Consider the following 26,932-nt stretch of genomic DNA (forward strand, 5'->3'; position numbering starts at 1 on the left):
TCCCGCGGAGAAGGATCTGGTGAGGGATAATGGGATCATGGGATAATATGGGTCGGTGAAAGTCACGTCACGCTCTGCATTATTCTTCAGTGTTCAGGATCCACCTGGCAGGGAATACAGGAAGATAGATTAAGGGTACACGCGTCAGGGTATTGACTACCGGCCTTGCCAAAGCTTAGCCTGCACACTATAGGATTTAACTTCCTTATTGGGCTGGAACCACCCGCTTTTCTCGGGCTTCTCGCGTCCCCATCGGATAAAGCAACTTCCCCCATCTTTCTACTCCATCTCCAGCGCTCTCTTTCTCTGTCTGTTGCCCTCTTTTGCTATCATTCTTCACCACGTCAGTCCCTTTGCTGCTCTAATTTGCTTTCAAGGAGAATCGGCATGTCATACTCCACCGCTGATTTTAACCAGCATCTTCATGGTAAGCAAATACGCTGCCGATCGACGTCCTCTTCATCCCGTTAATCCCGAGCTAACCAATCCACAGATGACATGAACGGTGCCTGACGATCTATGCCGCGAGACAGTCACTAAGCATTTCACTTTCGAACCCAGGGGACGCGTACATCTTCTCCCTTGACCAATGGCTCGTCGTGTCTTTCCCTCGTTCACGGATGTCCGTAGTGGGTCGATGATGCTTGTCCTCCTTAATCTAGATACAACGATTGCATGGCTTTGGCGGGATACCATGACGATAATAACAGTACTACAAAGCAGGCAACGGCTATTCTCGAATTCTTGAACGATATAAAACCACCCTACCGCCAGCTGGTATCCGCCCAGTATTTCACACCGGCAAGCACATTCTTTCCACGCATTGAAAGTCCCTCTTTTCAGTCACTCTCTCGCAATGCGCTCCAAGATGAGCCTTTTGGCCGGCACGGCCACACTCTCCCTTGCCCAGGCCACCAGCCTGGCGGATGTCTGCACATCCTCCTACGCTCGTTCCGTGGCCCCCAGCAGCCCCCTCATGGGCATCACCGTGGACACCACCTCCGTCACTGCCAACCCGGTCTACAACTACAGCTCCGCCTCCACGGCCTTCTGGCCTGCCTCCACCTTCGACTTCTGTAACGTCACCCTGGCCTACACCCACGATGGGCTCGACGACCAAGTCCTGCTGCAGTTCTGGCTCCCTGCCCCAGCCGACTTCAAGAACCGCTGGCTCTCCACCGGTGGTTTCGGCTACGCCATTAACGGCGATGGCGCTGACCTGCCCGGCGGTGTCATGTACGGCGCTGCCTCCGGCCAGACGGACGGTGGTTTCGGTAGCTTCTCCACCGAATTTGATGCTGTCTTCCTGAAGGCCAACGGTACCATCGACCGCCAGGCCCTCTACATGTTCGGCTATCAAGCCCACTACGAACTCAGCGCCGTCGGCAAGGCCTTCACCAAGAACTTCTTCGACCTCGGCTCCTCCAAGCTCTACGCCTACTACCAAGGCTGCTCTGAAGGTGGCCGCGAGGGCTGGTCCCAAGTCCAGCGCTTCGGTGAGGAATGGGACGGCGCTGTCATCGGCGCCCCTGCCATCCGCTACGGCCAGCAGCAGCCTAACCACCTCTACCCGGGTCTCGTCGAATACACCATGGGCTACTACCCCCCGCCCTGTGAACTTGAGAAGATCAACAACATGACCATTGCTGCCTGCGACGCCCTCGACGGCAAGAAGGATGGGGTCGTCGCCCGCACCGATCTCTGCAAGCTGCATTTCAATGTTAACTCCACCATCGGCGCCCCCTACTACTGCCCCGCCGAAACCACCACCACTGTGCTCAAGAAACGTCTCTCCACCAGCAACACCACCCCAGCCCAAAATGGCACCGTCACCAAAGAAGGCGCCGCCGTCGCCGCCAAGATCCTCGATGGCCTGAAGACCCTTGACGGCAAGCGTGCCTACATCTGGTACCAGCCCAGCGCGACCTTCGACGACGCCGAAACGCAATACAACTCCGACACCGACTCCTGGGAACTGGACATCACCTCCCTGGGCGGCGAATGGGTCGCCAAGTTCCTCGAACTCTACGACGTCGACAACCTCTCCACCCTCGACAACGTTACCTACGATATCATGACAAAATGGATGACTCTGGGCTGGCAACGCTACGAAGACGTCCTGCAAACCACCTGGCCCGACCTGACCCCGTTCCACTCCAACGGCGGCAAGATCATCCACGTCCACGGCGAATCCGACCCTAGTATCCCCACCGGCTCCTCGGTCCACTACCACGAATCCGTCCGCAAAACGATGTACTCCTCCCTCTCCTTCAACGAGTCCTCCGACGCCCTAAACGACTGGAATCGTCTGTACCTTGTCCCTGGTGCTGCACACTGCTCGTACAGCACGGACCAGCCCAATGGCGGTTGGCCGCAGAGTACTCTGCCTACGTTGTTTGATTGGGTGGAGAACGGCCAGAAGCCGGATCGCTTGAATGCCACGGTCCAGGAGGGTGAGAACTATGGTCAGGTTCAGCAATTGTGTGCTTGGCCGTTGAGGCCTTACTTTGTGAACAACGGGACCGAGTTGACTTGTGTCTTTGATGAGGAGTCGTACCAGACTTGGGTGTATGACTTCGATGCTTATGACCTGCCGCTGTACTAGGTGTCTGGAAAGCAGTTGGTTGAGATGAAGGGAGTGGGTTTAGTGAATGTAAATTGTGTACCATATATGTTTGAGTGAGCTCTCTGCATTTGTAGTATAGTGTATATATCACAGTAGTAGTATGTATGCACTTATAAATAAATAGTACTTGGGTTTGGATAACGACAGTAGACTTGTTCCTCTCCGAACACCGCCGGTTTACTTAGTGAGGACGCTCAATCGGTCTGCTGGTATATACTTACTTTATGTACTCGAGTCTGGCACTGAGGCCGCTCACCCCTAACCTAATATGTTCGGCGACCTTTTCCAGGCTTTGACAACAGGAACATCACGTATATTGATCACATCTGTAAGCCTCTCCATCTCAGGTTCTAAAGTACCCCAGCTATATCGAGAGCCGGCTGTCCCCAACCTCTCATCCACTCCGAGGACAAAACATGCTGTACTGTCGCTCTTTCATTCGGCCTAAAGGCCAACATCGACAGCAGCATCGCCTTGAACGCCGTCCTCTCAGTCTCCGACACAATTTCTAGGCCCGCCTGAGCCCGAGGCTCCTGTATACAGTAGTCGAACCTCTGATCCCAGGACATACGCACACCATCAGGACCCCTAGATTTTTTCTTCAAATCCAGCTCACCCTCTTCTTCATCAAACCATTTGCGCCGTCCGCTCCACTTCTCCCACCACTCAGGAGGCAAGACACCGAGAGTTTCCACTTGCTCAGCGGTCACACGGTCAGGAGTAGCGAAAAAGGCCTCGAATAAAGGCCGCTGGCCGAAAATCTCCCAGATGGTACAGGCAAGTGTCCAAACATCCGAGGGGAAGGAGAGAGGCTCGTTAGAGAATCTAGCCTCGGGCGGCTGAAGGAGAGGAAGAGTCTTCGAAGAGAACCTGGCTGTTTCGTGTGGGTTGAAAGATTCCCCGAAATCGCTGAGGAGGATCTTTTCTTCTCCGAGGGTTATATCATTGCTGCGAACGCCGTACCAGCTGGGAATAAACACGCGTGCGGGTATGTTATTTGATAGTGATAATGGCTTGCCGTCGAGACGAACAACGGCTTCGGAATAGGGCTCGCCGTATTTCTCGTATAGCTCTGCAGTGGAGAGGGGATCGATTACTTCCCTAGGAAATTGAACTAGGATGTTGCCGAGATGCAGATCTTGAAAAGTTGTTAGAGTCAGCTAGCCAATCCAGCTATACACATCCATAGACATAACATACCGCCATGTACAATATCCTGGCTATGAAGGAACGCAACCCCACGAATAAGCCGAGCAACGATTGACCGCGCAACATCCAGGTGGAAAAGACCAAAATTCGATGCCTCTTTGCCATCAAACAAGCTCATACGTGCTGGCGGAGTAACAACACATCTATGCTTCCCATTGGGCCCGGAAATCCAGAATTCACCCAAGAGTCGTGGGATGATCTCACTTCCTAGTCCAGGTGGTGAGTTTCCCAGAGAGGATAGAAGACTAGCCTCTGGTGTAGAGGTACTAGCATCAGCAGTAATGGCTTTCACTGCCACGTATCTGGCCCGGTGTAGGTCCCGGGCTAGCCATATAGTCGAGTATCCTCCATACCCTAGTTTGTCAACCAGTCGATATCGGCCCTTGTTTAGGTCGTCTCCGATCTCTAGGGGGTGGTATCCTCCGGGGCAGTATCTGTGCAGGTCTTCGACGTCTTCAACGAGCCTGTACTGCTGCTTGCTGGGCCTTATTGTTGATGTGCGAGAAGCGTTGGACGCGTCTGTATTCCGGTTACTCTTTTCTGACTTTAGGGGAGTGAAGGTGGACATCAACGAGGTCTTGCGGACACAAGGCTGGTTTGAGACAAGACTCCATGTCTGCCTGTAGGATCGGACATTGATATGAATGCAAGTACTACGTGTGAACATCTGCAGGCATGGGCACAGCGACTGTAACGACGTTTGGAAACCACTTGACTTTATTACTATGCTCTTGGGTCAATCATGGATGACTAATGTCACGGGACCTCAAGTTGGACCTTCTCATCCTTCAGGTATGAGGGAATACGGCAGCTTAGAATCTACATTACTATGGAGTGGAAAAGTACGGGTGGACATATTATGTGTGAAGTGAAAATATATTCCTAAACCGAAATGTACCCAATCTAAACCGAATGAATCATGTACAACCAAAGATATTCCGACCTAAACCCAAACCCAAACTCCAGTTCCAAATGACATTCCTTTAAGCGGCAGCGGCGGCAGCAGCAGCAGCGGCGGCCACGTTCTGCATGCCAATGGTAGGCTGAACGCCCACACGCTCCTTGGCCAAGAGGTCAACCAAGAGAGGGCTGGGAACAGTGTTCCGGTTGGGGTGGAACGCCAGCTGATGGTTCTTGTACTTGACGACGCTGTCCAGGTAGATGTCGAAGAGGTAAGAGGAGTCCAGGGGACCGCCCTTGGCCTCGGGGTGGAACTGGGTGCTGAAGATGGGACGAGTCTTGTGGATCATACCCTCGTTGCTAGAATCGTTCAGGTTGACGAAGTAGGGCTTCCAGTCGGAAGGCAGGGTGGAAGCATCCACGGCATAACCGTGGTTCTGGCTGGTGATGTGGCAGCGGCCAGTAGTGGTGTCCAGAGCCGGGATGTTGTGGGCACGGTTACCATACTTGAGCTTGATGGTGCGAGCACCGTTGGCCAGAGCCAGGAGCTGGTGACCCAGACAGATACCGAAGATGGGTACCTGGGAAGTCTCCATCAGGCGACGGAGGTGGTAGACGGTGTCCTGGCAGTGAGTCGGGTCACCGGGGCCGTTGGAGATGAAGACACCATCGAAGTGGTGGGCGACCTTGTGGATGGGGTAGTCAAAGGGGAACACAGTGATACTGGCTCCACGGCTGACCAAGCTACGCAGGATGTTCTCCTTGACACCGCAGTCGAGCACAGCGACGTGGCACTGGGGGTCGGCGGCGCTGACGTGGAAAGGAGCCTTGGTGCTGACCTGGCGGACCAGGTGGATCTGCTCAGGGTCGACGAAGGCCTCATCCTGGTCAGCGTCGTACTCCTCACCGACGGTGATACGAGCGAGGGAAGAACCCTGCTCACGGAGGTAGGTGACAATGGCACGAGTGTCGACGCCGGAGATGGCGGGCACACCCTCACGGGCACACCATTCACCGAGACTCTCGACGGCGGTCCAGTGGCTGTACTGCTCAGCCACATCGGCCACGACGACACCAGCGGCCTGGAGGTTGGGAGACTCAAAGTACTTGAGCAGACCGTGCTGGTCCCTCTCGGCAGAGGGGACACCGTAGTTACCGATCAGAGGCTGGGTGAAGACCAGGATCTGACCACGGTAGGAGGGGTCGGTCAAGGACTCGGGGTATCCGACCAGAGAGGTGGTGAAGACGGCTTCACCGGAAATGTTGGAGCGGGCTCCAAAGGACTTTCCATGGAAGATGGGGCCATCTCGGATCGTGAAAGTGGCACGTTCAGTGGCGGGACGTCCCTGACGGACGGTAGCCATGAAGCGGGACTGGATAGAAGCATTCACGGAAGTGAAGGCAGGGGCCCTGGCGGGCATGGCCTTGAACACACGAGCGAACATTGTGATAGGATTTATTTGATGTGAAAGAAGAATACGGCGGGTTGTGTGAAGTGGATTCAGAAGTTTCCGGAAGCTTTCCAGAGGTGATCCGAGATGTAGTCCTACAGACATCATGTTAGTATTCTATCAATGCCTTTCAATTCGATGATGGGATAGCCCTGGCGAGTGACGATAGTGGCGGGGAGGGGAATGCGGAGTAGCCATGGGAACCCATAATACTGTGGTAGACAACGTACCTGAGAAGTGAAGACGGAAGGTGCCAAACGCATAAGCGCGACTGTGCTGTTACCAGTCACTGAGGATTGGTATACAAGATAGATTGGAGATAGGAGGGTGTCTAATTAGTTAGACATGGAAGTGCGTTGATGATTCTGGGGGGAGCAATCTGGGATACGGAGAAGAAAGGAAAGGGAGAGAAAGAGAGGGAGGGACCAAGAGATTAAAAAAGAAGGGAAAAAGTGTGCCGGCCCGGTCGGGTGGCACGTGCTTTCCTCACTCACCGACTTGGTTGTGCGTGTCCGGCCAATCGGAGGGCGGCCATTCGACAGTCCGCTATCGGGGAGGCCAACTTTGGCAGGGTTTTATTCATTCCCTTGACTCACTCTTCCGCCGATTCTCGCGCCCTTCACTTGATGGATCCATTTTTTCTTCAATAATGAACCCCAGTTCCTCTGAACAGTAAGGATTAGTGCAGCTCAACAACAGGAACAGCTACCCAGCCATTCCATGGCTGCCCCAAACAGGGGGCGGGCTCTCCCTTCCCTTCCACTGAGAACTCGCCATGACTCACTATTGATGTAAGTCTCTCCACTTGGTGGGTTTCGTGGCTCTGATAACCCCAAGTATGGCAGATCTTGGTGACTAACTTTTACATAACTGATAGCTTCATTCTCTCTTTCCGGCATATTCTTGACTAATATAAATACTCTATCCCCGGACGACAATTAAGAATGCTGGGGTTATTCCAGCTCATGGTATACAACCAATGCTACTAGATAGTAGATAGTGATGGTATATAAAATTGATGCAAGTTGGCGCCGAGTGTTACACCGCTAGTCAGCACAAGGAAGACGTTGAATACTCGACAACCAATTGAGTCGTCGCATTGCCCACACACATCTCAGGCTAATGTGCAACTGTAACCAGAGGAGCCAACCAGCTGCGGACAGTCTGCTCAACTAACCACAGATTTATCCAATGCAGCACCGGCTCATTTCTGCAACATACATGACCGTGATACCCGGCAGATTATGCGTTCGGAGACTTGATCAGACCAATACATAAAACTTCAGTAGAAACATACATTGCACTATATGTCATGCATCAGAACTATAAACATCAAACTAGCATGTCTTTCCGAGATAACACATCGATGCACCTCATCCTCATAATCCTCCTTCTCCCAGCCCTAACACTCACCCTTGCCCTCCCCAACCGCAACATCAACACCAACAATGATCAAACCTTCCTCTTCCCCTCTCCCACAGACTCTCAACCCCTAGACGACCCCCACTGCAACGGCACCGGCCTCATCGACCCCAGTAACCCAGATCAAGACCACCCCTGCACCGGCGATGGTCTAATCCCCCCATCACCCGCAGACCCTCCTCGCGAGGGCTTCCACTTCGAGAATCCCTCAACAAACTGCACATACGTCTCGCAACCCCACATCTGGGACTCGTTCAAGATTTTGGAAAAGGACATGACGAAGCTTTTCACGCTTATCCACAAGAACGTCAGTTTCACCGTTGTAGGACACCATCCGATAGCAGGACATTATAACGATCTGCTGCACTTTTATGTGAATGCATTGCGAAGAGTGAGTGTATTGTTCATGGATCATGCCGACAAGTTTGAGATTCATCCGGTCGCGATTATCGGGGGTTGTGAGAGTCAGTGGTCGGTGCAGGAGGTGAATTTCAAGGGGGTTATGAATTCTGGTATTATCACTTCCATTCTTTAGTATATTGTACATTTGAGGGGTGAAGTATACTGATGATATGCAGGCGATCCATTTGATATAATCAATGTGTGGGTGACGAAGTGGTATCAGGATCAAATGGTCGAGATCCGGACGTATATTGATGCGCCGAAGATCATGGATGCGTTGCATAAGAATGAGATCTGGTGGAATGGGACGTCGGAGAGGGAGAATATGCTGTATATGCCTGGACCGGCGGGGATGCCGGATTTGAAGGAGTTGGAGGGATTTATGGGGTATCCTGATGGGAGGAGGTATGAAGATTGACCTATATGAGTTTACAGTTAAGATAACATAAGCCTAGTTTGTGACTGCTTCATACAATAGGATATGTTGAGAGCAATATTTGTAGAGCAACCATTTGATATGATACTATATACTTCATACTACACAGTAAAACAGTGAACCATATCAGAGAAATCAAACCACAAAACCAAACAAGTAATCAACAAACACCAACTAAAGGACAAAACAACACCACCTCAATCCCTCCCTAGATAATTATCCAACTCTCCCTCCGTCCACCCCCACAACCTCCTCGCCAACTCCCCATCCCTCCCAAGCGCCGACTTCCCCAGCACCCCAACAGGATCATAATACTCCCCACTACTCACCTCTCTCGACACCGCTGCCCAAAGTTGATTCCTAACCCCAACCTCCAAACTCGACGCAAGCCTCAACACCAACGCCACCTTGAACAAAAACTGAATATACCTAGGCGCACCCGTAGCCCCATCGCCGAGCGTCGTGGCCACCACCCCCGGATCAATCGAAGCAGCAGTCAACCACGGACACACTTCCGCTAACATCCTCACCCAAAGCACAACAGCCAGCTTACTCTGCCCATACCTCGCAAACGGACCCATACTCTCCCCATTCGTCTTGAACGTCTCAAACTGCAGTCCCCCAGGCGGCGCATACCGCTGTCCATGCGACGCCACAGCCACAATCCTCACACGACCACCTACACCAGCGTCATTTCGCTTCGCTGTCCTCTCCATGATCGGTAATAGCAGCTTGGTCAAGAGTGCATGACCCATGAAGTTCGTCCCGAACTGCACTTCGTATCGTCCATCGGGGGTCATTCCCGGTGGTGCGGCCATGACGCCGGCGTTGAGCATGAGGATGTCGAGGCGGGTGGCAGTGGAGAGGAATTCCAATGCGGCTTGCTTGACGGAGGAGAAGGAGGACAGATCAAGTTCGAGGAGGTGAATACGGGCTGTGGGGACTTGTTGTTTGATTGAGTCCGCTGCGGTTTGCGCTTTGGTGAGGTTGCGCGCGGCGAGCCAGATTTGGGATGGGTTGTGCCGGGAGAATTCGAGCACGGAGGCTTTGCCCAGGCCGCTGTTGGCGCCGGTGATGAGGATGGTTTTGCCGGTTAGGTCAGGGATGTCTTTGGTGGGGTGGAAGGGCATGTTGTGGTGGTGGTATTGTTGGAGACGAAATGTTATGGAGGGTGAAGAGGGTTGGGGGACTGAGAAAGGTAAGAAAGTGATTGGGATTAAGATTGAAGGTATAGCCATGACATGGCTTCTCATCTTATATGGGAAGGATATACTAAGGATTTTGAAGATATCTGGATCGGAGTAGGAGCTATGACACTCCGCTCCGATGGACCGGACCATGCCTCAAATTCCTCCGTGTGCAAATGATGGGGAACTGCTTGTTGGTAAGCACCGAAAAAACTCATATTTCTACAGTTACCTGCTGCAGAAAATCACCAACTCCACATATTGCGGAATTCACTAGAGAACAAGTCCAGATCATCCAAAGTCGGCTCCCAAGAGTCCTCCATCATTGGCATCACCGCCGTATCCCACGACATCTTCATAGCCTCCATTTTCGCTGCCATGACCATGAAGAAGTCAAGTTCTTGAGTACCTTCTGGATCCAGTCCAGCTGCTTCTTTGACCTGCGTGAACCGCTGTGCCGCCGTCTCCAGTACCCATGACACATCTATTGTCTCCCGCACCAGCTTGCGGTCCCAGACGGGGTACTCACAGACAGTGAGACGGTAGAGGTTGATGAAACTGCGTGCCATATTGGCGCACATCAAGCATGAAAGCCCGACATATTCAACGGGTTGCAGGGCTAAAATGGTGTCGGTCCAGGACTTGATGGTCTGAAGACAGGCACAGAGACATTCGAATTGTTGGTTAGATTGCTGGGGAAAGATGCTTGGGTCTGACGAGAAGCCGATCTCGTAGATCATCATTTCTGCGCTGTATAGCTCCATTTGCAGGATCTCTGTGTGCTGTTAGCTGGGTATTGGACGGGTGTTAGGAGCTTACTGTTGTCAGTCAGTTCAGGAGGTATCTGTGATCGGAACTCGCGAATCTGCTTCTGAAATGACTGCAAATATATTGGAGCTGATGGCCGCGGGAAGTGAGTGTCGCTCGGCCCCGTCCCTGGTGCGTCCATGACCTTTCCTGTGATGAGACGCAGTTTGACAAGCTGCACCAGCAGGGTATCATTGATTGATTCCTTTTGCTCTTCGAATACACGAAGACAGTCGTCGAATGAGGGCGTCCACTGAAGTGGCTCGCCGTTTCGGGACACATTCGACCTTGGAATGTTAGACAGCATCTATACCCAAGGAGGGTTTACCTACGTGAAGCTAACGAGTAAGCATCCCAGCAAAGCCCTGCGTTCCTGCATGGTAGGCAGCCGAGAGTAGTGGGACGGTCGATTGTGCCCCTTCAGATCATAGCTAAGCAGGAGACTAGGGTCTTGTGCCGGCGGCTTGTCTAGGCCCAAGTCGTATACAATGGCGATAGCCAACTGCATCAAACTAGTGAAAAGCGGCTTGTCAAGGGCGTAGTAGCGATCCCAGGTAGCGTATACCAGAACCGCCGACAGGAAGTCTATACTCCTTGTGCCTTCTACAAACGCCTCGCGGCCAAATATCTCTCTCATCTGCCTGGACATGGCTTTCTGCTGCGTTGTCCGCGTGGATGCGACAGTCATTACCGCTAGCCACAGCAGCGGACTCTCCTGATGCAGCTGATGGGCGGTTTGAGAGACCGGGATATCAAGAAAAGGCAAGTGACCAATAAAGTCGGTGCGGAACCTACCTAAGTACACCTCGGCGTCATCATCGTTAGGCTCGTAAGGAGCTGTTCGAGGCTGCTCGAAAGGAGCAGCTGGACTACATGTTGCGCCTGATAAACTCTGCGGTATAGATACAGACAGCGATACGGCTTCGTCCGTACGAGGTGCTGGAACTGCATGCTCCTGGGCCGACAGATTCGACCCATTCAGCATACCCGTCTGGCCATGCAGGATACTGTACAGCCCGTCCAGCTTCTCCTCAAGCTTCTGGACATCTTTTGCAGAGGCTTTGGCCACTACCCGGCGCTTACGCATGGGAGGCGATGGCTGGCAGGACTTCCGGAGGCGTACACATCTTCCGCAACTAAAGTATCAGCATCGCCAGGATATATCAATGAGAGCGGACTAACCGTTCACATGTCCCGGAGGCTCCACTGAGGAGGGCACATCTCGTCTTTGCTCGGACACAGTTTGTACAAGCCCGTACGGTTGGCATTTTGACTCAAGTTACAGGGTTACACAGGCATCTACTCGTCGTCAGACAAGATAAACTACTGCTAGCATGCTGGCATGGGGGCTGAACGGAGCGGAGCCTGCGAGACTCCGACTCCGATGCTTGTATTGTGGATGGATATCTGACGTTGAACTTTGCTATTGGCAATTCGCATGAGTTTTTTCCATGGCTATTCGACCTCTCAACGCATCGATTGAGTGAAGATTGATAGAGTGACACTCTATGACTACTGTTAAGAATCTCGCGATACTCGATCGGTCCGATGAAGATCAGGAAGTAGAGATAGAGATAAGGTGTGGATAACTATTATGCTCCGCACAAGCTAAGCTGACTCACCAGCACATCACATGCTCCGCACTAGTTAACTATTATCAACATCAACTGACCGGAATAAACTCCCTGATCTTATTCCACCTCTACACCTATCTACACCTCAGACCCTCCGGTCATGGACACGGTTTACCGAGGGAGACATGACCGAACCCTCTAGGAAGCGTTCCCGTGTTGCCTGCACACTATGTCAATCGCGCAAGCGCAAATGCTCCGGCGACCAGCCATGCACAACATGCGCCCAGTTCGGCTCCGACTGCCACTATGACCTCCAATCGCGCAGAAAGCGCGATGCCAGACTATTCCAGCTGCAGTCCGCTGCACCGACAGAATCTACAGCGGTCCCTGATGCAGCGCATCCTCCGCGCCACGAGCCCAAGATCTCCCCAGAGGAGACAGCAGCCCGGCTCAGCTCGCTAGATGCCAACTCCGGCGCAGCATTCGCTAGGCGCCTCGGCCTCAAGGTCGATCCCACCAATGCACCCAAGATGCATCTATTCGCATGGAACGTGGGCGCGCGCCATCTCCCACCTCCATCAATGCCACCACCATCCGCCCCTAAGGCAGTCCCCATTGTGGACACCATCTCGCAGGACGAGATGCGCTCCCTCGTAGCCATCTTCTTCGACAAAGTCGACCCATGCTACCCATTCATTGACCGCGACACCCTCCTCCGCCAAGTCAGTCGCCGCTGGCTCCCACCCACCGCCGACTCGGCCCTCCTCTACGGGCCCTACGACGCCGTCCTCGCCGGCGTCGCAGCCTTCGGCTACCTTTTCTCCCGGAGACAATCCAGCGTAACAGAGCTCCAACTCGCGGAGACAGCCCGGCTCATCCTCGACCAAAACATGCTATCAGACACGACCCCCACCCTCGACACCGTAACAGCATGGGTCCTCCGCGTCTCCTACCTCCGACTAACCTCAACCCCGAATCTCGCCTGGACAGCCAGCTGCACCCTAATGCACCTCATCGAAGCAACAGGCCTGCATCTGGAGCAACCCTCCTCCGACGCCATCAACCAACTTCCCACCCCTGTCGACCCAGACCTCCGCCGCCGCCTCTTCGGCATGGCCCGCCATCTTAACGTCTGGATCTCCTTCGAGCTCGCCCGTTCCCGCGTCGTCCTCCACGGCGCAACCTCCCTGCCTCCGACGCCGCGCGTCCCAGGCACCCCAGAGATTTTCACCCTCTTACCCATGTCCGAAAGTCTCGACCCAAACACAAACAAAACCACCGACCCTCCAGACCTCGAATCCGGCCTCCGCAACGTCCTCGACCAAACCCACGTCTTACCTCAGTTAATCCTCGTGCAATGCAACCTCATGCTCTGCATCTACCGGCGCCTGCGCGCCCTGAACTGCATTATCTCCGGGGACTTGCTGGACCGCGTGCTGGCACTCTCCGTGAAGGGTCTGCAGGCAGCGAGAGAGATGGTCGCGACAACTTGCCCGTGGCATCAGATCGCGAACGTGCCGTTTCAGGTGGTGTGCACCCTCCTGGCGATAGATAATCGGGCGTCGTTGGTCATGTTGGGGGGTGCGATGCGCACCCTGCGCGAGGTGGCCGCAGCGTATGATACGGAGGTGATGCGCGAAGCGTATAGTACGGCGTATTTGCTGATTTTGTTGCATCAGCGCAGGAAGGAGGAGGATACGAAGGCGTTGAAGGATGTGCTCAAGGTTAACTCGGGGGCGGGGGCGGACCAGATTGAGATGGGGCTGGGGGGGACGCCTGCGACCGATGCTGGTGGTAGTGCTGATTCTACGGAGCCGCATCATTCGCTGGCTGATTATCCAGGGTTCTCATGGTTGAGTGATCTGCTAATTGATATTCCTAGTTTGGGCAGCTTTGATATGGAGCGGTTTATGTACACTGATGTATAGCGGCGGCAGATTGGTGCCTAAACACATTCTCAAGGTTGGAATGTGTGGGAGGGATGATTACTGCGACTTCTTCTCCTTGTCGCTCTTCTTCTGTCCGGAGGATCGCGCCACACTACCCAGCTTCCACAATACCCACAGCAAGCCTAGAACAATCGCTGCCATCGTGCCCAGCTCTACTGTCTTACTGCTGAAGAATCCGCCCTCTTCTAACCGGAGCACCGGCACGTCCAACTCTTCAACATGCCGGGCTTTCTCTCCACTAGGATGCACCTGATAGAACATCGTCCGGGGGCCGAACATACCATCCCAACCTAGGTTCACCCGATCGAACGGGTTCGTGCCCATCTTCGTGCCCTCTTCCGCTGTGCAAGCCCAGAAGACTACCGGCCACGGCACCCCCGCGGAGCGGTACCCAGTCTCCGACGGCCGCAGGTACCGCAGATGCAGCGGCACCGTGACGTTCCATTCCTCGGGCACCTGGCCTTCAGGCGGCGTAGCCAGCTCAAGCAGCCAATTCGAACCCCAGTGCAGAACAAACCAATCCGGGGCCTCCAGGTCCGTTGCTCCACTTACTGCCCGCAACGCTACCAGATGATGCGAGTCCAGGAACAGCGGATCATCCGTGCTCAGCTGGTACTTGTCCCCGAAGATATACGACGGCAGCGTCAGATACGCATGCAGCGCACAGGTTGTGTCCTCCGGCGCAGCGGGATACTCCAGCGCAGCGGGGGACAGAGAAATGGTCATGGTCGGATGCGTGCCCGTCGGACGGGGGAAGGAGACATCGAAAGTCGCCTCGCGAGGGAGGACATGGTGTCTGGAAGGGAAGGAGAATAACGTGGGTTCTAAACCGTCAGCTATCATCCCCTCAACAACACACAAAAACAAAAGGAAGGGGATGGATGCATACTCAACTCCTTATCCACCCCGACAACACCCAACAACCCACCAACCTTAATCTCCTCCGCCTCGACCGCCTTCTCCGTCCCCAACAACCCAACTTCAACCCGATCACGACTCTCCCCGGGCGCACGAATCTCCTCCGTCCATCCCTCCGAAGCACTAGGCTGGCCCCAGTACCCAGAGACCACCAGCGACCGCGACACCGCATCATAGTCCACATCAATACTATCAGCGGAACCCCAATCCGCAGCGCACGCAGAACCCTCCCCGCGACAGATATTCTCCACGATGTACTCCCCAAGATTATGTTTCGGCAGGGCAGAATGGAATTGATACGTGGACGTGGAAGCGAATCGCGTAGAGAGAACAGGCGGAGTAGTGAACGAGTCCTACATGTACCAGAATCAGCATTGAAAACTGTACATACCCCACCAGTAGAACTGAAAATGAAAATGAAACACATACCTCATAATTAACACACTCAATCCCCATCGTCCCAAACATCCTCCTTAGAAGACGACATACCCCTTCCCCACCCTCCTCTTTCCCCCTCCTCAGAGGAGAAACTCCCACCCCCACCCCAGCAGAAACCCTACTCCCGAACGGCGCCACAACCACATACGGATCTTCCCTCGCCCAGCGAATATGTACTTCATGCAAACCGCTTAGAATATCCCGAACCTAGATTTATGAAATCCACATATATCAGCTATCTATCTTGATCAAGATAGTAGAAGAAAGGCAATATACTTCATCATCAACCACCTCCCCAATATCAACCGTAACGCGAACTTCCTTCGCGGCATCCAAATCACTGATTCTTAGGGATGTCGGGGTGAGGCTTGCTTGGGTGGAGGTGAATGGCGAGGAGGGGGGTTGGAGGTAGGTTATTCTTGTTTTCATTTTGCAGTATTATGGAATTGTGATGATTGGTGATGCTGGTTAAGTAGAATAGTTGAGGAGAGAGAGGTTAATGGATTTAAGAATTGAGATGGATTTGCGTTGGTTGGATTGCGGAGATGGAGCGAGCTGGACGGAGCTGGGGTGAGGTGTGATGTTGTTGTTGTTGACCGCTATCTTATCGATAAGGCTAGCTAGGTAGTCATTCCTGTTTTGGATAGGGAGGGCATGTGATCAGTGTGATAAGATATGCCGGTTCTTGTTCTACTAAAGTAATTGATTATCTGAATTTCCGTTTATGTAGTATCTGAATACTAGCATACATTAACAATTTATCACACTCATACAGGTATATAAGCTTTTATTCCAAGCTACTACTGCTTCATCATCATCACTCATCACATCACGGAACCAGCCGCACGCCCAACGCCATAATGCTAACAGACCAGCGAATTGGGAATAGAAATAAACAGAGACAATAGGAGTATCAGAGAGAGAGAGAGAGAAAAAGGAATCACGGAAGAACATCCTTGAGAATGTCCTTCTGCGACGCGCTCAGGCTAGCTGGGAACCGCACATTCACCCGAACCACCAGATCGCCGCGCTCGCTGGGCTTCTTCGAAATCGTCATGCCCAGACCTGGGAATCGTTCTTCGTGTCCGGGCTGTGTCGGGCCGGGCTTGGATACTCGGATAGATTTGCCGTCAATTGTGCGCACGATGCGCTCCCAGCCGGTCAGCGCTTCTTTCAGACTGAGCTCGACTGTTGTGACGAGATTGTCGCCTTGGCGTTTGAAGTTGGGGTGTTCTTTCTGCTGATTGTTAGTATTGACTAAGGTATAATGAGTTTAGGGTGGGGATGCCTACCTCAGTCACAATCAGATGTACGTCCTGCCGACCACCCTCCTCCTGATCGCCTACTCCCCGGTACTTGATCTTCGAGCCGGTCCGCAGACCCGGCTTGATGTTCGCTTCCAGCGTCACATCCTGGACAGTACGCTTGCCGCTCGCATCAAACGTCTTGCTCTTCACAGACACCTTCTTGGTCGTACCGCGCATCAGCTCCTCCAGCGTCAGCGGCAGCTCCTTCTCCATGACTGTAGGCTCGGGCGTAGGCGCGCGCTGCGACGATTGCTTGAATCCGCTAGGCCCGCGACTATTCCGGAAGTTCCGACCGCCGCCGAGCCCACCTCCCAGCATCGAGAAGATATCGTCATCATCCATACCGCCGCCCATACCACCACCCATACCGCCCATGCTGCCTTTGGCAAAGTTCCGGAAGATATCGTCTGCATTGCTGAACCGGAACCCGCTGCCGCCGCCGCCGGGACCAGTCGAGAAGTGGAATGTCCGGGTACCGCCACCGCCGCCGCCAGGCATGCCGCCGAACGAGAAGCCGCCGGGCATGCCACCTTCGAAGGGGTTGGGGCCGTCAGCACCACCACCGCCGCCGCTGGACGGCGGGGGACCGCCACGAAGAAGATATTCAAGGCCGAATTGGTCATAGACTTTTCGTTTTTCAGGGTCGGAAAGAACCTCGTATGCCTGGGACACCTCTGTTGAGAATTAGCACCATTGGCCTAAAATGGGAGGCTGGGGCGGGGTAAATAGAGTCAGAACATACCTTTGAACTTTTCCGAAGCGGTCGGGTTATCCTTGTTCTTGTCGGGGTGGTACTTCAATGCCGCCTTTCGGTAAGCTTTCTTAATCTCGTCCTGCGAGGCATCGGGCCTGATCGAGAGAGCATCGTAGAGTTTCGTTTCTGCAACCATTGTGGAGTCGATTGGCGAGGGCCAGAAGATAGGTCAAAGGAACGGGAATCACGAAATCGACAGACGTGGTAGAAATGTGATGCACGGCTCTAATTGGCGAGTCCAGACACCATATAAGCACACCACGAGGGGGTCACACCACGGGGTGAGATGGGGGAATCGAGGGGAGGGGAGCAGAGTCTCGAATGACGTAGAAGATTCAGCGATCCGCGATCCGATCAGAGTATATCGACGGGTGTTAATGTAGGTTATATAGGGGTGATTTCAAGACATAAGGCACAGTGAATGATGTATCTGAAGGATTAGCGGAGAAGCCAGGTGTGAGGACGAGGGCTGATGTATAGTGCAGCGCCGGCGGCTTTCAGGTGAGCCTGCGGTGACGTGTGACGTTGACCGCAGCGGTCGACCAATAGAAGGTTCGAGAAGGTTCGATGGCCGCGAGGGAGGGGTCAACCCGTGATGCCATACGGATTGTTCGGGTGATAGCAGTGGAGGTAAGACTAGAAGGGTCCAGCCGGTGGATATAGGAGTTTGACAGCCAGATGGAGATATTGAGATGGACTGATGGAAATGAGTTGAGATGGCTTCAGTCTTCCATTTTGGGCAGTCAGCCGGCCACTTGCCAGATCGAGCTAGCTTCATATATACTTATGAAACTTAGTCAGCTATGTCTTTATGCAGTGTATACCATCTGTATCACAACCAACCACAACACTATCAACATTGCACTTAACATCAGTATCCCAACGGCACCTGTGCCAACTGATCACCATCTCCACTGAACGATCCCTGAACTTCAACATCATCCACAACAACCCAATCCTTCACCACTGCCTCCCCACTCAGCACCCGTTCCTTCTGCTCATCCGTACAAGTCGAACCCATGGCCAACAAATAGCACGTCGGTTCAGGGCTCTCCGGCACCTCATTCTTGATATGCCACGTCGATGACGGTCCCTCCGTCCCATAGTCCTGGTTCTCCACCAAGGAGATTCCTCCCGTCGCAATATCCCAATTAAACTGAGCCCGATTAAAGATCTCATACGCCGTCTCGGGCTGATAAAACGGCACCTCATGGCCTGCCTGGAAGACGCGGGTGAACGAGAAGTTCCCATACTGCCTGACCAATCCCCCAACATAGGATGATTTCGTCTGCACCTCTGCATACCCAGCAGCACGGAACTTCTCTGCTTCAGCATACTCCACCAGCAGACTGACATCTTCCCCGCCGCGCCACGGACAGGCATAGTCCCGGTCTCCATACACCATAGCCACCTTGACACCAGAGTCAAGCAAGTACCCAATATCCCCGATCATCCCGCGGGGATCATTGCGAGGGTAATCACCTGTCGAGTCGAAGCTGTCCCCCACTGCCTCTGACGACATGGTATAGTTCACCGGGACCCCGAGCGCCTTTTGCACCCACGGGCGATTCAAGAATCCGACGAAGTAGGGCACGAGAGCCGCATCCGGCGTGAAATGCCCTATATCGTAGTAACCCCGTCCAGAGGTATCCGTATACAGACTCTTGATCTCCCTCGAACAATACTCCGACGCCTCCGCGCAGATACCATTCACCGTCTCATTATCCCCATACATGAGAGGATCCCCAAGCTCGCCCGCATCGCGACACTCCACAATCATATCCCGGCACCCACCCGGCTTGCTCCAATTATCCATAGCCCTGTCGTAAAGCGTGCGATTAATCCCCTCAATCCCATACGTATTATTATACGCCATCTCCGGGAACGACGGGACCTGGACGAGTAAATCCACACACCCATTGATAATCCCCAACGTATCCAAATGGATTTTCTTGCCGATGCTTACCTCCCCACTCTCAATCCGCTCATTCATCTCCTGAAACAGCGCCGTATACGCAGGCCCATACCGTCCTCCATACGACTCCGTCCATATACTCACCCTGTCATCACCCTCACCAGCAGCAGCAGCAGGATACTCAGCAAACTCCCCCAACCAAACCTGCAACGCAACCCACAACGCCCTCCCCCCATTCACCGTCCCATTCACCGTCCCACCCACATCCTGACTCGGCAGAGTCCCTACCAGGAACGTCGCATTCTGCCTCACCCCACCCTCTCCCACATCAACACCCACATCAATCTCCCCACTCACCAAATCCACCGTCCCATTCCTCAACACATCATAACTAAACCCCGTCTGGACCGGCTGCTCCACATACAACATATCAACATACTCATTCCACGACCAGGGATTGTCGCTCGTGGAATTCGAGTCCGGGTTCACCGTGCACGGTCCATTCTCTTGGAACAGCCCGATCATGGAGGATCCGCCGGGTCCGCCGTTCATCCAGATAGTGAGTGGCGACGAGCCATTATGGTGGCGGGCGGGAAAGTACCAAAAGAAGGTATTGATAGGATATGGTTGGGTGATGCTGATGCCTGGGATAGAGAGGTTGGTTAGGGTGTGCGGGGGTAGGTGGATGTAGCCGGAGTAGCTGGTGGTATTGGTGTTGGTGCAGATTCCTTCGGGCTGGTCATACAGTAAGTATCATTAGTAGGATGGAATTGAATTTGGGATTTAAATGGGGTAGGGTGTAGCTCAACCTGTTTATAGAAGATTTTTGCCCCCGGGAAGATTTCGGACTCGATGATGGTGAGGTCCTCCGGTGTGGGAGGGAAATATGATTGTCCTGCGATTAGGGTGGTGATAGTGGAGATGATAGTGATGATGCCGAGGGAGGGCATCATGGTGATCGTCTAAGTAGTATATATTTCGATCCGTGCAGAACTCTCATGGAGAGTTCATCAATTGCACAGGGGAAACAAAAGAGAGGGAAAAAATAAAAGTGTCATAGAGATTCGAGCGAAGGAAGTAGTATAAATACTAGTAGTTAACTGTGCAACCTACTAGTGAAGTAGGTAGTCTACTGCTAGGGGTCTGATAACGCCATCGCCGATAAGCCGGCGGATCGCCGGTTGTCAGTGTCTCACTGTCTCACTAAGTTGATCGAGTGGCCGTGCACTTGCTCCACTCCACTCTCCCGTAGGTATGTATGGGGTAAATGGCAGGCAAGTGCCGAGGCTATCTACAAAGTATAAACGTTTCACTTTGTGATACACTTCAGCAGGAAATCAGCCTTGGTTCAAGCGGGATTGATCGACATTACTGTATTGGTTCAGAGCGCGCCATGATGTAGGTGGCTCGATGGTGATCGGTCATATACAGATCAGGTTTTGCAGTTCCGACCAAGGTAATGCAGTCTACACAATGCTGTCGCTTTACAATAGAAGAGTCTGGAGAAGAGAACATAGGGATATATTGTCAAACTCAAATCGCTTCCAAGCATCTTACCACGTCCCAGTATCCATCCCGAGACGCCCAGGTATCCATGCCCAATTTGAAACCAAACACCACGCACGCTAAGACTACCATTACAGTATGACATAAAACATAACAACAAGAGCTGGTAACGCGATACAAACAGCCGAAACACAGTGGGAATCAACATCAACATGCAATATGCAACGGGATGAATCCCAATAACAATATGCCAGAAGGAATATATACAAGGAATGGCGATATGTGCTCTAGCACTCACGCAGTCTGGGGCTGCACCGTAGACTCCACTTTGACATGGTCATCAGAAGTGATGGTCTTGGTGGGTGCCAGGTCCGTGTCAGACTTCCCCCATGGGGAGAGATCAGACTCGTGAACGTATGTAGGAGTGCTCGCATCGGATGATGCCTCGTGGGTTTTCTCGGTCTCAGTCTCCTTGGCCTCATTAGCCTCGGTCTCGGACGCCACGTCCGAATCGTGCAGACTGGATACCGAGTGGAACTCTTCACGGTCTGGTGACGGCTTGTTGGATGACTCGGGAGCACCGGTAGAGGACAGGTCACTCTCCGAGTCGCTCTTGTGGTACAGAGGCATCTCTGTGAAGCCGTACGTGGCGTGTCCCGGGCTAGACGCCACGGAACGCCGGCGGCTGTGTGCGTAGGGGTTTACCGTAGGCGAGCTAGGAGTCGAAGTCGAAACAGGAGCGGGCGTCCGCTGGGGGTTTCGGGGTGGGAGGGCCGGGGGCATCCGCTTGGAGATCGTCACAAGGCGTGCCCGTGTGAATGTGGGCGAGTGACGCTTAAACTCCACAGGAGCGATGGAATCTTCGACCGGGACAGGCGAATGGGCAGCACTCTCGCGCTTCGATACAGTGGCACTGCTGACTTCGTGAATTTCCACATCGTCATCCAGATCCACGTCTTCGACATCATCCTGGCCGTGATACTCGTCGTGTTCGGGGATGACAGTCTCCCAGCGTCCCTCCTCGTTGTCCCAAGGACTGGTCTCAGCGCGGTCGGACACGTCACGGTAGCTCCGGGAGGAGGCACGGCTGATAGAAGTCGGAGCAGTCGTAGGACCATCATCAGTTTGCGTTCCTCGGTCCATACTGGCGTAGCTCTGTACACTTGCTCTCCAGCTATTGCGTGGTGAGCTGTCGATGCTTCGTCGGAAAGTCGCAAATATCGGGCTGTTCGGGCCGGGTTTAAACTCGAACGCTTCCTGCGACGGCCTGGATTTCGTCCCAGCTTCGCGAATAAAAAGACCCTCCGCCTCCAGTGCCTTGACACCGAATGGATCGGGGTCCTCGGGGTCGGGAATGCCAAACGAGCCCGGTCCAGGCACAATCTCAACATCCCCAGGGGTTTCTCCGGGTGGCAGCAAGTTCTCATCCACAGCCGGGTTGCCCTCGGCAGCTTTGACGGTGTTCAGCAGCGTTTGAATCGATGCAGGAGGCCGTTTGGCCTTGCCCGCAAGAATGTCAGTAACCGATATGCGCTCGCCATAGAAGCGCTCGTTCTCATCGGTACGCTCGATAATGATGGTACCATCCACGGCAACGCCAGCATACAAACCACGGCTCTTCATGTAGGTCCAAATCGGGGCCTGCCGCTTGTGCACTTCCGAATCAAGCACGCCGCCCATCCCAACCGGACCGGCTGCAGCGCTGACTTCTCCACCCAAAGTGCATCGCACTTTCTTGAAAGCCTCCAAGGCCTCATATGTATTGATGACTACCACGCAGTCATAGATATCCACGCCCGCCAGGAAACCAATACCAGCCGTATGAAGCATGATACCGGAAGGCGGACTCCATTCATTGGTATCTGGGGTCCGCGCCAGGAGCACACCACTGCCACCCGAGCCACTGACCCAGAGGCCTGTGCGCATAGTCGTGAAGATAGCGAGACCCTTGGCGCGCTGTATAACCCTAGCGGGGATCTTCTTCAAGACCCGCTGCTTGCCCTTGGGGCGATCGATCTTGCCGGATTCTTTGCTGACCGAGCTGTCGGTGCTTTGACGTTCGGCATCTTCGTTGGAATAGAAACCATCTTTGCAGAAACTTCGGAGGATTCGCGCGGCTTTGTCGCTTTCTTTATCAAGGGTCATGGGCCAAAAGGCCTCTGCGCCGACCTTGTAGGATAGCCGGTTGACGGGATCGCCCAGCTTGTCGAGGGTATGCCATGCCTTATCGAATCCTTTCTTAGATGTGCCTTTCGTCTTCTCCCACAGAGTGGAAGGCATGGTGGCGACTCAGAATCCCGCGGGGTCTCCAAGCCTACCAAACAGAGTGACACAGGATGGAGTCCTGAGGACCGCGCAGTGGGTAAAGAGGCAGTCTATAATTGCGGGTGCAATGGCAGCAGTAGACGAAGACGGCCACAGTAATTCACATAAAGTCCCAATGCGGCCGGGAATGTATAAAAGGCAGCAAACGGGCGCAACAGAAGTTGGGGCGACAACCGAGGAATGCGGGTCCGGAGAGTGGTAAGAATGTAAGCCAACTATATAGTATCCGGAACGTCAGTGATCTGCAATGAAAGAAAAGTGCATGTATTGAGGCAGGAGACGTAGGAGAGGGCCATATTATTAAAAGGTAAGAAGACCTCGAGCTTTTCGCCGTGCTAGCCGTGCGTTCCAGACCTCGCCTTGAGTGGGTGGCGAGCAGCTGGAGAACCGGTGACATACGAGGAAAGGAAGGAGGGGAACCATGGGACGGGCAAATGGGATTCGGGGGTCGGCTTACCTCCGCCTGAGCCTCGCCAGGGCCACGAAAAGAAAAGAAAAGAAAAGAAAATCAAAAAGTGACAATATATCCGAGAGTAAGGTGGGAAAAAGGGACCAGATGAAACAACAGCTAATTTCCGTGTCCACCACAAGTAGGAGCAGGGACAGTTCAGTTTATGTAGGAGATGAGAGGTAAACCCCAGAGTGGAGGGGGTGATCGACCCGTAGGACCCGTCGGTCAGATGTGCTAGAGATGTAGGCTGGATGTATGACCGAGAGCTAATGCAGTTAAGGAGGAAGGAAAAAGCAAGCAAGCAAGCATGAAGCAGGAAGCAGAAAGGGAAAAGATGGATCCTCTTTTTCGCAAAGGTAAGAGGGGAAGACAAGACTAAATGGAAGAAGAAGTGTGCAGAGCCGTGGATGCGAACCAGGCACAAATACTCACACGGCTGGGTCGGAAGGGCATGGTTGGACTGGAAGTAAGTGGGAGGGAGGGAGGGCAGAGTGGCTGGCCGGAGATGGAACGGCCGGATGAATAAAAAGGTGTACAAGAAAGTCAAGTCAGTCAGCAAAATGATGACGAGGAAGTGGAGGGGAGTACAAGAAAAGGATATTAATTAGGCAGTCATTTCATCCATTCCTTCAGTCTGGTTCCGGATGCATGGCATCATGGCAGCATCAGCGTCATCGCTTCGCCGCGCCCGATAAGCCGATCGGATTAGATTTCTACCCTAACTTTTTCTACAATTTATAATTTGCCCGTCGGCTGTTCGGATGTAGAAATAGATACTTTGCTCTACATTCTTCTATCCTAATTGATAATCATTCATTGTCTTTCAAATGCTGTTCTCGCAATGCTTCTCCCCCGTGGAAGAAATGAAAGAATCCTGGACAGAATCCTCAACCCTCCTCCAACCCCCAAATGACAGCGTCATCGTCTACGTACCCGATGGCGATGGCGATGGGGCCAAGAGTCCCTGAACCAGATCCCCAGCTAATCTATGTCTAGTCTAGTTTAGTTCTTTCTTCTTGCTGCCAAAGTAAACCCACCCTCACAATTTCCTTGTTCAAAAAATTTAAATTAAAAATCAAAAATCAAAATAAAATAAAATTCATTTTCCGATTAACTTCCACTAGATCCGCATGAATCTTCCCCTCTTCATCCCTGCGTACCCTCACAAGGGATGTATCAACTTCCCACCCGAAGAATATGACAGGTCCAATCGCTTCTTCTACCGTGATTTTGTTTTGCTTACGTGCAGTGGTGCTGCTTTATTTTTTTGACCTTCTTCCTTCAGCCCCAATACCAGCCAGCCAGTCCAGTCCAGTCCACACCCTAAACTAGTATCTACAGTAGCTAGCTAGCTCTGTCTGTCTGGCCCCCATCCATGGATGGGTAAATTGTATCCCTTCGCATTGATTTGGTCCATCCCCTCGCTTCATTTCCTCGTCGTCGCCCAGGCAAAGAAAATTCTCTGCATTAGTTTCATGTTGTCTTTTCTCCACTATCCCCTCCAACCCTAGCTGCAGAATTAAGTACAGTAACTAAGTAGGTAGTAAGTAAACAAGTCACCAGGTTTAATATGGAAGTAAATACGGATACTGTAGCTGGGTAACTACGTACTCCGAAAGTAGAAAAATAAATAATATCCTGTCCCTGACAGGTCCAATTTCCTCCCTTTTTTTTCTCCACCCTCAATCGAGATCCAATAGCCTAGTCTAGTCTACTCGGGTTAGTTCCACTTCTCGCCAACGACAGGGAAGATGCGTTGCTTGGGATACTATACCACATCCTACTTACCTTCCTACCTACCCTCCGGTACCTACAGCAGGGCATGATAATACTCAATTGACGCAAGTGGCTCACCTCAATCGCACCGTTCCAAGGGCGAAGCACAGTTAAGAAAAGCAAAGCAAAGGAAAAAAAAAAGGTACCTTGTTACAAAAGGTACCACAGACCTACCCACCTACCTACCTACCTACTTCAATCCTATCTACTACTCCATCCAGTTAGTCCAACCTGACCAGTCCAACCCAAACCCAACTTACCCACCCCATCAACCCCCTTCAAACAGAGTTTCATCATCCCGGGGCCCAGGGGGGCCATCGAAGGAACGGGAGGAACGGGAGCAAGAACTCACGAACTCACGAACGAACCTCTCTCATCTCATTTTTCCCCCTGAACACCATGTGCGCATTTAGAACGAGAAAAATTTTCACTTCCCGTGTTTCTTTACTGTTGGATATATCATATGCCATCGGTGGGATGGGGATGGTAGGGGCCCACGAGGATAGTAGGGAAGTGGATTGATGCGGTTATTGCGGTTGAGAGGGATACTGAGTATGGAGTGGGTGATTAGGGAGTGGTATGTGTATATCTCTACTTCTATACTACTAAACCTAGGCTTTTGTATGTTGATGGGTGGGATGGTAGGTGTGTATATCTCCCACTCTACTTGTTACTTAAATATAGATAGTATAGTAGAGTAGAATATAAAATAGAACAGAACATTCCACAATCCCTGACCCTGGCCCTGGCAATGCGAAACACTCCAGTCTATCCAGTAGCTCAGCTGAACCACAGATGGATCCCTGTCTCCTCTACTCTACTGTACGACAGGCTATTCTTAGACGAGACGAGACGAGGCAACTTCGGCCGAAACATCACCCTCACCCTCACCCTCGCTAATCATCCGGCCAGCCAGTCAGCCAGTCAATTCGACGATCGTAACACTTCATTAGACTAACTAACTAAATAGCTAGCGTACTATATACACCATCCCCAACAAACCATTCAATGTTAGTACTCCGTAGATGGCCAGACTCCTGTCATAACACCCTAGTGGATCAATAGCCGAAAGGCAGCGAGTCATGTCCATACCTACTGTAGCTACTCTGTAGACCGCTAAGCTAAGAATCAGAAAGTTAGATAAACAAATGGATGGATACATACGTGCTTCCGCGGATGAATTGAGTTTTTGAATTCGAGTTGGTGTTCGTGTTCGTTTGCTCGCACTATCAACCGTGCCTGATATGATGTATCCAACTTACTGTAGGTACAAAGTGGACAGAGGGCGGGTGGGATAGATCGATCGGAGGATGCACTGTAGTACATAGTTGGAATGCGAACGGGAGTGTCGTTCATCACTCTGGCACTCTGTGTCTGTGTGTCTGCTTCAATGTCTGTGTGCTTGTCTGGCTCGTGGAATGTATGCAGTTGGGGTTGAAGGTTAACTCTACTACTTACTGTATCTAGAGTACATGTTGGTGAGTACTACCATGTAGTCTACAATGTAATTAAATATATTCAACCTGAGAATTTGTATATCTTCACGTAAGTAACAATTTACCATTCACAACTAATTCCT

General features: G+C 52.6%; 11 protein-coding genes across 11 annotated transcripts; 3 read left to right on the forward strand and 8 right to left on the reverse strand.

The window, feature by feature from the left end:
• Positions 1-856: 856 nt before the first annotated feature.
• BO79DRAFT_277496 (tannase) lies at positions 857-2,664 on the forward strand (the record flags this gene model as incomplete). The annotated part of the gene is made up of 1 exon (XM_025687822.1): positions 857-2,664. The coding sequence occupies one exon, from the start codon at positions 857-859 to the stop codon at positions 2,603-2,605; it is 1,749 nt and encodes a 582-aa protein (XP_025534526.1). The 3' UTR covers positions 2,606-2,664.
• A 451-nt stretch (positions 2,665-3,115) lies between these two features.
• Positions 3,116-4,449, reverse strand: BO79DRAFT_241010 (kinase-like protein; the record flags this gene model as incomplete). The annotated part of the gene is made up of 3 exons (XM_025685080.1): positions 3,827-4,449; positions 3,339-3,764; positions 3,116-3,159 (listed from the first exon to the last, which is right to left on the reverse strand). Exons 1-3 carry the CDS (start codon positions 4,401-4,403, stop codon positions 3,116-3,118), a joined length of 1,047 nt encoding a protein of 348 aa, XP_025534527.1. The 5' UTR covers positions 4,404-4,449.
• Positions 4,450-4,698: 249 nt separating this feature from the next.
• On the reverse strand, positions 4,699-6,562 carry cpa1 (carbamoyl-phosphate synthase (glutamine-hydrolyzing) CPA1). The gene is made up of 2 exons (XM_025680230.1): positions 6,417-6,562; positions 4,699-6,281 (listed from the first exon to the last, which is right to left on the reverse strand). Exon 2 carries the CDS (start codon positions 6,178-6,180, stop codon positions 4,819-4,821), a length of 1,362 nt encoding a protein of 453 aa, XP_025534528.1. The 5' UTR covers positions 6,181-6,281; positions 6,417-6,562; the 3' UTR covers positions 4,699-4,818.
• Positions 6,563-7,552: 990 nt separating this feature from the next.
• On the forward strand, positions 7,553-8,428 carry BO79DRAFT_160229 (uncharacterized protein; the record flags this gene model as incomplete). Its single annotated transcript, XM_025678981.1, has 2 exons — positions 7,553-8,120; positions 8,187-8,428. 2 exons carry the CDS (start codon positions 7,553-7,555, stop codon positions 8,426-8,428), a joined length of 810 nt encoding a protein of 269 aa, XP_025534529.1.
• A 215-nt stretch (positions 8,429-8,643) lies between these two features.
• Positions 8,644-9,576, reverse strand: BO79DRAFT_277510 (short-chain dehydrogenase/reductase; the record flags this gene model as incomplete). Its single annotated transcript, XM_025687823.1, has 1 exon — positions 8,644-9,576. The coding sequence occupies one exon, from the start codon at positions 9,574-9,576 to the stop codon at positions 8,644-8,646; it is 933 nt and encodes a 310-aa protein (XP_025534530.1).
• A 302-nt stretch (positions 9,577-9,878) lies between these two features.
• Positions 9,879-11,719, reverse strand: BO79DRAFT_277513 (Zn(II)2Cys6 transcription factor; the record flags this gene model as incomplete). Its single annotated transcript, XM_025687824.1, has 4 exons — positions 11,623-11,719; positions 10,773-11,567; positions 10,453-10,727; positions 9,879-10,408 (listed from the first exon to the last, which is right to left on the reverse strand). The coding sequence occupies exons 1-4, from the start codon at positions 11,706-11,708 to the stop codon at positions 9,879-9,881; spliced, it is 1,686 nt and encodes a 561-aa protein (XP_025534531.1). The 5' UTR covers positions 11,709-11,719.
• A 480-nt stretch (positions 11,720-12,199) lies between these two features.
• On the forward strand, positions 12,200-13,871 carry BO79DRAFT_222354 (putative C6 transcription factor; the record flags this gene model as incomplete). Its single annotated transcript, XM_025683554.1, has 2 exons — positions 12,200-13,738; positions 13,857-13,871. The coding sequence occupies 2 exons, from the start codon at positions 12,200-12,202 to the stop codon at positions 13,869-13,871; spliced, it is 1,554 nt and encodes a 517-aa protein (XP_025534532.1).
• Positions 13,872-13,885: 14 nt separating this feature from the next.
• Positions 13,886-15,847, reverse strand: BO79DRAFT_204289 (uncharacterized protein). The gene is made up of 4 exons (XM_025681775.1): positions 15,596-15,847; positions 15,311-15,526; positions 14,853-15,234; positions 13,886-14,787 (listed from the first exon to the last, which is right to left on the reverse strand). Exons 1-4 carry the CDS (start codon positions 15,746-15,748, stop codon positions 14,000-14,002), a joined length of 1,539 nt encoding a protein of 512 aa, XP_025534533.1. The 5' UTR covers positions 15,749-15,847; the 3' UTR covers positions 13,886-13,999.
• Positions 15,848-16,259: 412 nt separating this feature from the next.
• Positions 16,260-17,516, reverse strand: BO79DRAFT_222356 (putative DnaJ domain protein Psi; the record flags this gene model as incomplete). Its single annotated transcript, XM_025683555.1, has 3 exons — positions 16,260-16,556; positions 16,612-17,300; positions 17,369-17,516. The coding sequence occupies 3 exons, from the start codon at positions 17,514-17,516 to the stop codon at positions 16,260-16,262; spliced, it is 1,134 nt and encodes a 377-aa protein (XP_025534534.1).
• Positions 17,517-18,172: 656 nt separating this feature from the next.
• Positions 18,173-20,315, reverse strand: cp1 (putative carboxypeptidase S1). The gene is made up of 2 exons (XM_025681776.1): positions 20,105-20,315; positions 18,173-20,030 (listed from the first exon to the last, which is right to left on the reverse strand). Exons 1-2 carry the CDS (start codon positions 20,246-20,248, stop codon positions 18,252-18,254), a joined length of 1,923 nt encoding a protein of 640 aa, XP_025534535.1. The 5' UTR covers positions 20,249-20,315; the 3' UTR covers positions 18,173-18,251.
• A 694-nt stretch (positions 20,316-21,009) lies between these two features.
• BO79DRAFT_66538 (lipid-binding SYLF domain-containing protein) lies at positions 21,010-23,403 on the reverse strand. Its single transcript, XM_025689572.1, has one exon. It carries the CDS (start codon positions 23,079-23,081, stop codon positions 21,096-21,098), a length of 1,986 nt encoding a protein of 661 aa, XP_025534536.1. The 5' UTR covers positions 23,082-23,403; the 3' UTR covers positions 21,010-21,095.
• Between the last annotated feature and the right edge of the window lie 3,529 nt (positions 23,404-26,932).

This window comes from Aspergillus costaricaensis (genome assembly GCF_003184835.1).
Source record: "Aspergillus costaricaensis CBS 115574 unplaced genomic scaffold BO79scaffold_51, whole genome shotgun sequence".
Taxonomy (NCBI): domain Eukaryota; kingdom Fungi; phylum Ascomycota; class Eurotiomycetes; order Eurotiales; family Aspergillaceae; genus Aspergillus; species Aspergillus costaricensis.